The following is a 10,357-nucleotide window of genomic DNA, read 5'->3' as shown; positions in this document are numbered from 1 at the left end:
TTTTTTTTTTTTTTTAATTTTCTTTCTTTTGGTAATAGAGAAATCTCTGAAAGACTTTGCTGACCAGCCAGCCGGAGCCCAAGGAGTACGGTGGCGTCCGGGAGCCACATGGCACCTCTGGCCTGCTCCCAGCGCCAAAATCCCGCAGCCTTAAGAGAGAGGGGCCGCAGTCTGCTCTCTCCCCCTCCCTTGTCTCCTGTCCTCCGCCTGTGCCCAGCTCTCTGGGAGTCTTCTCCTGCCTCATCACTCCTGTATTTTGGCCTTTCGAGTGCCTTGGAGGTTTCCCTGACCTCCCGTGAGGATCAGAGACTGACCCCTTTTTTAACTTTGACAATTGACTTTTGTTTCCTTTTTTAATTTTTATTATTTTTTAAGCCATCCACAATGAGCCCTAGCTCTGATTGCATCAAGGTCCGACCTGTCTGGGCCTCCATTCCACACTTTCCAGTTTGTAACAGCTCCACCCTTTTCTCTTTTTCCCATGTCTGCTGCAGGCATGGCTGTCTTTTGCCCCTACCTGACCACTCTGGCCAGTACCCTAGCCCCGGGTCCCCAGCTCCCTGCCACAGTCCCCTTGCCTTCTGATGCCTTAAAGTTGGGCCACAGGCCCTGCTGGCCAGAGCCTCTCAGATGCCAAGCTCCAGAAGCTTGACTCAGGACCAAACAGCTCTGGCCTAGGGATTGGGCCCCTCTACCCAGGGTCTCCAACCCCAGGACAGTAGAAGGCCAAAGCCTTGGTCTTGGCAAACTAGCCCTTACCCACCCTTCACCCAGGCCTAGATGCAGAGACGGGCTTTCTCTGCCAGCTTCAACCAGTCCTCCTGCCTGGGGGAGTGGGCTTCTGTGCCCATCTCCCTGAACCTCTGCTGTATCCCCTTGTCGAAGATGAGCTCCACCCCTACCCCAGGCCAGATCACTCGGAGCTGGCCTCCTTTTAGCCCAGTACCAGAAACCAACGACCCATGCAGATAGGCTCTGCACCAGCCCACCAGCAGGACCTGTCCACCTGAGGTGATCCTGGGCACTGCCCCTGGCCGGCTGGGCCACCAGCTTCCCTCTCCTGACTTTGGGGCCCACATTACTTCAGGGGGATGTCCTCCTCTCCCCAATCTTCCCAAACAGACCTTTGCTGAATTAAAGTTTGTAAGTAAACGGTTTTAAAGAAATCAGAGCTGGCTAGTTCTTTGGACAACAGTGGACCTGGGTGGGAAGGCCGGTTGTCGCCGGATGTTTCCACTCCACCCGTTGGTTCCTACCTGGCGCCCTCACCCAACGCAAACATCTTGCTACCTCAGGACCCAAGCACGCCCGCGTTTATATTTGGGTAACTACGGGCTCTTGGTTCGCTTGTACCGCAGTGCGCATGCTCAGTCGCCGGGTCACGTGATGCCCCTCATGGCCGCCTCCATGGCCCGGGGCGGCGTGAATGCCAGGGTCTTGCTGCGGGTGGCCGGGGGCTCCTGGTGGAGTAGGTCCAGGGAGGTGGTGGCGCTGGCGGGAGCCAGGAAACTCTGGACGACAGGTATCCAGGGCTCCTGGGTGAGACTGCGTCAGCTAGTCGGACGCCGGTAGAGCGGGACGCAGCCGCTCACCTAACCGTGTTTTCTAGGCTCGCGCCCGGCAGGAGAGGAAGAGGCGGGAGGCCCTGAGCGGCGCGGGGACGTGTGAGTGTGCGGGACCGAGTTCCTCGTTCCTCGTCCCATGAGGCTCCCGACTCCATCTTCATCCCAGGGCCCTTTTTCTGCCTCGCCCTACTCAATACCTACCTGTTTGTCTTGCCCCAACCCCTACCCCCTAACCCTAGATTCTGTGCGGCCCCAGAGCCCATCGTCCAGTTTGACATTTGCACCCTCATCTATCCCCAGGGTGAACGTGGTCTTCGTAGACCGGTCAGGCCAGCGGATCCCGGTGAGCGGCAGAGTCGGGGACAATGTTCTCCATCTGGCCCAGCGCCACGGTGTGGACCTGGAAGGTAGGAGCCAAGCACAGGAAATTGTGGAGGCCCTTGTCTTTTTTTTTTTTTTTTAATCACAACAAAAGAGGTATGCCTCTCCATTGACTAATCCGCCTGCGTTTACCACCAAATATGTACTAAAATCCCAGTTCCTCACCACGACCTCATTCCTTTCCCAGTACTCAATTATTAGAGGCCACCAGAACTGCCTCTAGGAGCTTGTGATCCCCTCCCACTCACTCCCTCCATTCTAGCCACACTGATTTCTCAAACAACCAAGCTCATTCCTGCCTCAGAACCTCTGCATTTTCTGTTTCCGTGTCAGAAGCCCTAGTTCAGCAGACGTTTTGGCTCCTTCTCATCTTTCAATTCTCTATGCAAATGTCATCTTCCTGGCACTGCCATTGCCCTGAGCCCAGCTAAAGTCTCCATCCCAGTCACCCTCATAGCACTTCTTACTGTTCTGTTTCCTTCCTTATCATCTTTGCAGTGACATCAGGTACCCTGTTCACCTTGTTCATGCTTATCTGTTGCCTGGCATGGTACTTAGATGTAACAGGTATTAAATCAGCTTTTGTTGAAGGAAAAATAATAACAAATTAATCACGTTAATACATATTAACTGGCCAAATCTTCATGAGAACTTTATGCGATAGAAGAGATTTATTCCATTTTACAGATGAAGAAACTGAACCTCAGCTTAAGTAGACCCATCCCAAAATCAAGTAAGTGGCAAAACTAGGTCCACATCCAGACTATTTGACTCCTAATTGGTGCTGCCCTTCTGTGAATAATGAATACCTACTATGAGTTAGGTAACAGTGTACAAAACAGATAAGGTCTCTGTCATCTCACACCAATTTCAGCTTAATAGTAACAATAATCCCAAGAATAAACATATTAAATCATAACCAACTGGGAAGGGTGGTGTCAAGAAAAATTTATGGGGTTCATTTGTTGGGAGGCTGCACTAAGAAATATAATTTAGTCCAGGTGAGATGGCACCTGCCTTTAATCCCAGTGACTCTGGAGGCTGAGGCAGGAGGATCACAAGTTCAAAGCCAGCGTCAGCAATTTAGAGAGGCCTTAAGCAACTTAGTGAGACTATTTCTCAAAAAATGTGGTTCAGTGATTACCCCAGAGTTCAATATGTAGTACAGGGGAAAAAAAAAAAAAAAAAAAAAAAAAAAAAAAAGTCTAATCCAATCATTAAAGGAGCTGTTGGGATTTTTTTTTAAAAATACTTCTTTAGATGTTGATAGACCTTTCTTTTATTCATTTATTTGTATGTGGTGCTGAGAATTGAACCCAGTGCCTCACACATGCTAGGAGAGTGCTTAACCATTGAGCCACAGCCCAGCCCCGTGTTGGGATATTGAAAGGCTATAGCAGGCCTACCTACCATGGAAGCAGTTATGTGTTAGAATCCAACAGCCAGAAGTCCAGAACAGAGTTTGGAACATCAGTTTTAGAGGGAAGTATCCTGTATTCAGATCTTGCCTCTTAACAGCTGTGTGTTCCTGAGCAAGGTACTTAGCTTCCCTGGGCCTCTATTTCCTCATCTGTAAAATGAGATGATTTAGTTGCCATCTCACTGGGTTGCTGTGAGGATGAAACAGTATTTAGTAGGACTTCATACCTGGCACATGGTACAGAGAGAGGGAGGGCAGAGTGACAGGGAACAGGTAAACCCAGAGATTAAGGTGGCTACAGATAAGCCAGGCACAGTGATGCTTCTTATTGTCCCAGCTATTTGGGAAGTGAAGGGGGATGACTTGAGATCAGTAGCTACAGAGCAGCCTGGGCAACATAGCAAAATCCCATCTCAAAAAGAAAGAAAAGTTGTTTGTGGTGTAAATGGTACACAAAATTAAAAGGGGGAGAGGGGCAAGAAATAGGAGTTGGGGGACTCAGGGAATAGTTGAGTCTCCAGAGAAAAGAAGCATTCATCCATGGAAAGAGTGGAGAGAAGATCATGCCAGGTCATGGACACAGCGAGTGCAAAGGTCCTGAGGTGGGGATGAACTTGGGTAATAGAGTGGCCATCAAGAGGGTCAGTGTGATTGAAGTGGAATGAATGAGGGGAAGAAGGAATCCCAAAGACTACGTAGAGAAGTCTAGATTTTATTCTGGGCCTGAAACCCTTTGGAAAGTTTTAGGCTAAAAAAGTCATTATCTTCCAAGCACAGTTCTTGGTGACTGATCAGAGCGTTCAGGAGTATTTCCAAGAGCAAGTGATAGCGGAAAAACCCTAAGTTCTATCTCTCAATCCTTACTTCTGACCCATTCTCCCTTCTTCCTGAATCAGCCAGGATGTCCTCTGGGAGCAGGAAGGAGGTAGGGACACACTGGCCTAGCCCAGAGTCTCAGCAAGGGCTCATGCAGGGAACCCGTCTAGCCTTTCCCCTCAGCTTTGCTGAAGTCATATCCATGCTCGTTATTGGTTCCACACACCCAGCCAGGTCCTGGGTCAGCTGGGGAGTTCTTGGGAATTAAGACACCGGACATGCTTCCATAAAGCCTGCAGGCAGCTCGGGAACAACAGGGCGTGCACAAGTCCTGAGAGAGAGGTGAGGCCTGAAACAAAGGGCCGGGCCCCTTGCCAACAGGTCCCTTCACTTCCTGCCCCCAGGAGCCTGCGAAGCCTCTCTGGCATGCTCCACCTGCCACGTGTACGTGAGTGAGGCACACCTGGATCTTCTGCCTCCCCCTGAGGAGAGGTGAGCAGGGCAGACCGCAGGCTGTAAGCCTCAGCGCAGCTGCTGAGCTGCCAGGTCCCCATGTCCAGAGGGGTCATAGGGGAGGACAGCCCCAGCTCTTCTCCTCACCTCCCCTCACTGGAAGGGGAGCCACCCCTCTCCCCATTCCCTAGTGTACTTGGTCAATCGCCCATCCCGGGGCTGCCAGTCTCCCACCACCTGGCCAGTGTGTGGACGGCTAACCGCTGCACTCATTGCCCAGGGAGGACGACATGCTGGATATGGCCCCCCTCCTCCAGGAGAATTCCCGCCTGGGCTGCCAGATTGTGCTGACCCCTGAGCTGGAAGGGGCGGAATTCACCCTGCCCAAGATCACCAGGAACTTCTATGTGGATGGCCATGTCCCCAAGCCCCACTGATATGGGCAGCAGGACTGTCCCCCACACTACCATGGCCCCAGGGCCAGGACTTGAAGGAGTAGTCAAGCCGCCAGCCCAGCCCGGAGCACGAACAGGCCAGAGAGAGATGTCAGAAGCACGGTGAAGGCCAGAGGCCCTGCTTGGGAGAGATCACTATGTCCAGACTCTGGAGGGGACAGGGCCCCTACTTGGGGTGCCATCCCCCAACCCCTGAGAATGGGAGTGTGAGCAGAGGTGGACTCAAATTGGAGCTGCAATAAAACTGTCTCATAGATGCCCAGCATGTCGAGTGTCCTTGGGGGAGCCTGCGTTCTACCACCGCATCTGCTGGAACCCCAGCTCTCCTGTCCCCGCAGCAGGAGACCACCACTGGGGATCTGAGGCACAGACCCGGGATCCCCCTCTTCCTAGGCAGGATGCCAGTGTGGCAAGGTCTGCCCCTGCAGCTGCGGAGGGATTTGGAGGGGTGGAGGCCGCCCTGGGCCCTGGTGTGCAGGTGACTTGAATAAAGCCAGGATGGCGAGGCATCACTGAGGGGACTCCGAGACCCGCCCCTCCCAGCTGGGGCTCATCACTCTCAGGACGCCCCCAGGGCCCTCCACCCCAGGTGGGGCCCATCATCAGGGTTTATCCTTGGGGGTGGGGCGGAACGGGGGCACGACTCCTACCGCAGCCCCCGACCTCATGCGGCTGGGAGAGCTGCTGGCGCCTCGCCGTCTGCCTGTGGACGTGGAATCCGAATCACCAAGACCCGATGACCGGCAGAAGCCAAGGCCCCGGGGATGCTCCAGGCGCAGTGGCAGGTGCGTGAGGCTCATCGCCTTCCCCGACCCCGCTGACACTTCACCCAGCCCAGTGGCCACGGGGTCATGACCTCTGGTTCTTGAGGTTATCCAGAGGTTGCTATGTTAGTTACTGGTACTTCAAAAAGGTTCTGGTCTCTAGGGACACTTAAGATCTTCTAAGCGCTGAGACTGCGCAATTTCACACCTCCCTAAATCCTGGCCCATGTGGGCACCACCAAGGGTCATCCACGGGTTATGGAGGCCAACATATCAATGATATAGGCAGAAATCACAGTGATAACAGTCAGTGAGTCCTGTACACAGAAGTCAGAAACTCTGGTCACCTAGGGTAAGTCCCTGCTCCCTGAGCTGCTGGGTGGATGAAGTGGTTAATTAGGGCTGAGAACAGCACCTGGCATGCTTGTGTTCGCAATTACTTTGTAACTTTTAAACTTTGAAGCAACCTAGGAAGGAGTCTGCACTCCAGGCCCGGTGCTGACCTGCTCAGAGGCACTGTTAGCAGGGAGGACCCCAGGCCTTGTGGATCTGAGAATCACCCAGGGCAGTGGGAAGTCAGCTGGCCTCTTGTCCACAGCTCCCTCTGGCCTACATGCCAGGACTCCATCACCACCCTGGGGGTCCTTCAAGAGACAGAAGAGGGGCTGGCCCTGCCCCCCACTCAGGACCCCCAGGCTCTGGGACCCTGCTGGGGGCCAATGACCCTGGGGACTTTGGGCCCCTTGACTATGGCCAGGAATTCCAAGAACATGCAGACCCCAGTCAGCCAGAAGTGCAGCAGCATGGTGTCCCCTGAGCCTCCTCCAGCCCCACCCGGGAGAAGACCTCGGAAACAGCTGCACCCCTGCCGGGGCACTGAGAGAGCAGACCCCAAGTTCCAGGGAGTGACTCTGACTTTTCAGATAAAGCCGGACTCCAGCCTGCAGATTTTGCCCACCTACAGGTAGGGGCTGACTGGGCAGGGCGCCCTTGGCAGTAGCCTCGGGACTGGTTCTGGGACCCCTGTAACTATCCAAATGTTACAGAAAATGCCGTGCTATTTGCATAGTACCCATGTACAACCCTGTACTTTATTTATTTTGTCTTTGTGGTATGGGTTGAAACCAGGGCACTTTACATTCTCAGCCCTTTTAATTTTTATTTATTTTGGGGGATATTGAAGATTTAACCCAGAGGTGCTCTACCACAGAGCTACACCCTCAGCCCTTCTTAGATCCCCTAGTTGCCCAAGCTGACGTCAAACTTGTGATTCTCCTGCCTCAGCCTCAGAGTGGTTGGGATTACAGGCCTGAGCCACTGTGCCCAGCTTCCCATGTAGTTTAAGTCATCTCAAGATGACTTAAAATACCTCATATGGTATGTATGCTATGTCAATAGTTATACCGTATCATTTGGGGAATGACAAAAAAAGTCTGCATGTGTTTAGTACATGTGTGGGTTTTTTCCCTAAATATTTTCTTTTTTCATTTGTTCCAGTTAGTTATACGTGACAGTAGAGAGCATTTTGACACATCATACGTAGATGGGTGTAGCTTCTCATTCTGACTGTATGTGATGGAGAGTTACACTGGTTGTGTGATCATATGCTCATGGGGTAATAATGTCTGATTCATTCTACTGCCATTCCTACCCCCTTCCCTCTCCCCGGATATTTTCAATCCACAGGGTGTTTTTGTTTGGTTGGTTTTGTTTCTTTTCTTTTGCATCGGGGATTGAACTCAGAGGCGCTCAACCACTGAGCCACATCCCCAGCCCTTTTTTGGTACCTTATTTAGAGACAGGGTCTCACTGAGTTCCTTAGAGCCTCACTAAGTTGCTGAGGCTGGCTTTGAATTCATGATCCTCCTGCCTCAGCCTCCTGAGTCGCTGGGATTACAGGTGTGCGCCACAGCGCCCGACCAGTTTTGTTTTTACCATGCCAGGGATGGAACTCAGGGCCTCCTGCGTACTAAGACAATGTTGTAGTCTTGGATGCAGAACCCCTGTATAGGGAGGGCTGTTGTGTACGTATAAGAAATGACAAGAACACTGATGGGGGCTGGGATGTGGCTCAGTGGTGGTGCTTGCCTAGCATCTGCAAGGCCCTAGGTTCAATTCCCAGCGCACCACAAGGAAAAGAAAGGAAGGAAGGAGGGAGGGAGGCAGGGAGAAAGAAAGGAAGGACAGACCAGTATTGGGAGGCAGGTACCCTGGGGGTCAGTCCTTCCACGTTAGGGATAACTCAGTCTGATTAAGACCTCAGGCCAGTGCCATGTCCAGCCCTGCCTCCATCTCTACTGAGGCAGTCACCTCCCTCAGAGACCTGGTCCCCTATCAATCACGCTGAACCATACTGAGGGCAGCTATTCATACTTTCCCTGAAAGTGAGGCTCTAAGCAACTTAGCAAGACCTTGCTGCAAAAAAAAAAAAAAAAAAAAAGGGGGGGGTGGGCATGTGACTCAGTCAGTGGTTAAGTGACCCTGGGTTCCAACCCCAGTACCAAAAAAAAGTTACAGGCAACACTTATTTTTTGGTTCTGGGGTTGGAGCCCAGGGTACTTTGCCACTGAGCCACATCCTCAGTCCTTTCTCTTCCTCCTCCTCTTATTCTTATTCTCCAACAGGGTCTTGCTAAATTGTCCAGGCTGGCCTTGAACCTGCCACCCTGCCTCAGCCTCTTGAGTTGCTGGGGTTACAGACATCACTACCACCCTGGCAACAGGCAGCACTTGATGTACATGGGCTCATTGAAACCTTTGAGGCCTGTTTTACAGATTAGGAAACTGAAGCCTAGAGGGTGACATAGCTTGTGCAGGGTCGCACAGCAAGGAAGGGGGAGAACTGGGATTTAAACCTTGTATCCAAGGATACTACCCCTTAAAATAGTATTATTGCTACTAGTGGGGGACAGAGCCATGGTTTTCAGACTCTGGATGTCTCCTCAAGGGATGCCTGATACCTTCATAAATGTTCATGGGGGCGCTGCCAGGGACAGGATGCGGATCCCCAAGTGCTAATGCCTTCTCTACCCTGCAGCAGTCACTCTCAGGGACCATCCACAAGCTCTGCCAGTGCCCCTGAACCCAACCCTGGAGGCAGCGAGGCCTTGGGTGAGTCCTGAAGATGTGAGAGCTATAAATATTTGGGGGGACCAGTTTCCTGTCCTCCTTGTCTGTCTCCCTGCCCCCTTCCCCATCCCGCTTCCCCATTTAGACCTGCCCAGGAGGATTTGGAGTGTACCCCTCCCTTCAGGCTGAGTCACCCCACCCCCAGCTTCCTCCCCTGCTGAGCTGCACCATCTGTCTCCCTTCCTGGCTTTCCCTCCATCTTTAACAGCACCCAAGGCTGGCCCAGATAGGGCCTTCGCAAAGACCCCCACAAAATGCCCTACCTCCACAGGTCTCTTGAATTCAGACTCTTGGCTCTGACCTCTGCCCTTTGACCTCTGACCTCCAGCTCCACGATGCTGTGCCTCCTGTAGGACCCAGAGGACCCCACTCTGGAGAGATGCTGAAGATGGGACCCCTCTCTGCAATGCCTGTGGTATCAGGTCCTCAGCATGGAGGAGGGATTTGGGGGGCGCCCCACTGTGCCTAGCCTAGCCAGTGTGTGGGGATCTGGGAAGAAGAGGCTCCTCTTGAGGAAAATGGCTTCTCCATGATGGTTTCTGGGCCCCTGCTGCATCTTTTTTTTTTTTTTTTTTTTTAATATATATACATTTTTTAGTTGTCGATGGACCTTTATTTTTTTATTTATATGTGGTGCTGAGAATCGAACCCAGTGCCTCACACATGCCAGGCAATCGCTCTTCCACTGAGCCACAACCCCAGCCCTCCCTGCTGTATCTTGAATGATAATTTCTTGTGTCTCCACCCCAGGTACAAGAAATATGGTACCCGCTGTTCTAGTTGCTGGCTGGTGCCCAGGAAAAGTGTCCAGCCCAAGAAGCTGTGTGGCAGGTGTGGGCTGTCCATGGACCCCCACCAAGACCCAACTCAGGAAATGTAAGCTCTTCTGCACTCAGCTGACCTGGTTCTGCCTCAGTTTCCCCAGGGGAAGAATGGGCAGAACTCCTAGGAGTGAGGAAAGATCAAGCCTGTCTCCTATCTCTCCCAGGAGGAATATCCAGGCCTCAGTCCCCAGGCCCCCTGACTCGGCCCTTTCTCCAGTCAGGCTTGATTGTACCCCAAATAAAGGAACTTATCTCAGCCATAATTGTTGTTATTGCTATGAATACTTTGATAAAGCCTGAGCTACTCAGAGCAGTGTGATTTGGGAATCCCATCCTGGGTACCTTCCTGCACTCCTCCCCCATCCTGGGAAGATGGGGGCAGGTGTTTCATTGGACTTGTGAGGAACACACACACACACACACACAGCTAAGGCCCTGGAGTCCATCCTCAAAGGTGGGTGATGTGCATCAAAGTTGTGGCTGCTGTCTTCTGTGGGAGGCGAGAGGCACAGGCCCGTGAGACCCTCCTTGTCTCACCTGGGTACAGCTGC

The 10,357-nt window shown here is 52.4% G+C and overlaps 1 protein-coding gene across 4 annotated transcripts; it reads left to right on the top strand.

Moving 5' to 3' along the window:
• Nucleotides 1-42: 42 nt before the first annotated feature.
• Nucleotides 43-10,058, top strand: LOC124968450 (ferredoxin-2, mitochondrial). Of its 4 annotated transcripts, XM_047530912.1 has the most exons (10): nt 93-1,324; nt 1,610-1,664; nt 1,866-1,972; nt 2,634-2,679; nt 4,587-4,674; nt 4,953-5,875; nt 6,453-6,818; nt 8,891-8,964; nt 9,311-9,404; nt 9,733-10,058. In XM_047530912.1, exons 6-10 carry the CDS (start codon nt 5,757-5,759, stop codon nt 9,860-9,862), a joined length of 783 nt encoding a protein of 260 aa, XP_047386868.1. In that variant the 5' UTR covers nt 93-1,324; nt 1,610-1,664; nt 1,866-1,972; nt 2,634-2,679; nt 4,587-4,674; nt 4,953-5,756; the 3' UTR covers nt 9,863-10,058. The 4 variants fall into 4 exon arrangements, with proteins under 4 accessions (XP_047386871.1, XP_047386870.1, XP_047386868.1 ...); XM_047530915.1 differs by lacking the exons at nt 2,634-2,679; nt 6,453-6,818; nt 8,891-8,964; nt 9,311-9,404; nt 9,733-10,058 and having other exon boundaries at nt 43-1,011; nt 1,123-1,324; nt 4,916-5,750; XM_047530914.1 differs by lacking the exons at nt 2,634-2,679; nt 6,453-6,818; nt 8,891-8,964; nt 9,311-9,404; nt 9,733-10,058 and having other exon boundaries at nt 43-1,324; nt 4,916-5,750.
• The last annotated feature ends 299 nt before the right edge of the window (nt 10,059-10,357 follow it).

The sequence above is a fragment of the Sciurus carolinensis genome, chromosome 17 (assembly GCF_902686445.1).
Source record: "Sciurus carolinensis chromosome 17, mSciCar1.2, whole genome shotgun sequence".
NCBI lineage: Eukaryota > Metazoa > Chordata > Mammalia > Rodentia > Sciuridae > Sciurus > Sciurus carolinensis.
This window is presented reverse-complemented; position numbering and strand designations above follow the sequence as displayed.

What these genes read in the sequence shown, in the direction of transcription:
- LOC124968450 (XM_047530912.1), top strand. Translation starts at nt 5,757, where the DNA reads ATGCGGCTGGGAGAGCTGCTGGCGCCTCGCCGTCTGCCTGTGGACGTG. An exon ending in CAGATTTTGCCCACCTACAG is followed by an intron (nt 6,819 to 8,890) that starts GTAGGGGCTGAC and finishes TCTACCCTGCAG; the next exon opens with CAGTCACTCTCAGGGACCAT. An exon ending in TGGAGGCAGCGAGGCCTTGG is followed by an intron (nt 8,965 to 9,310) that starts GTGAGTCCTGAA and finishes TCTGACCTCCAG; the next exon opens with CTCCACGATGCTGTGCCTCC.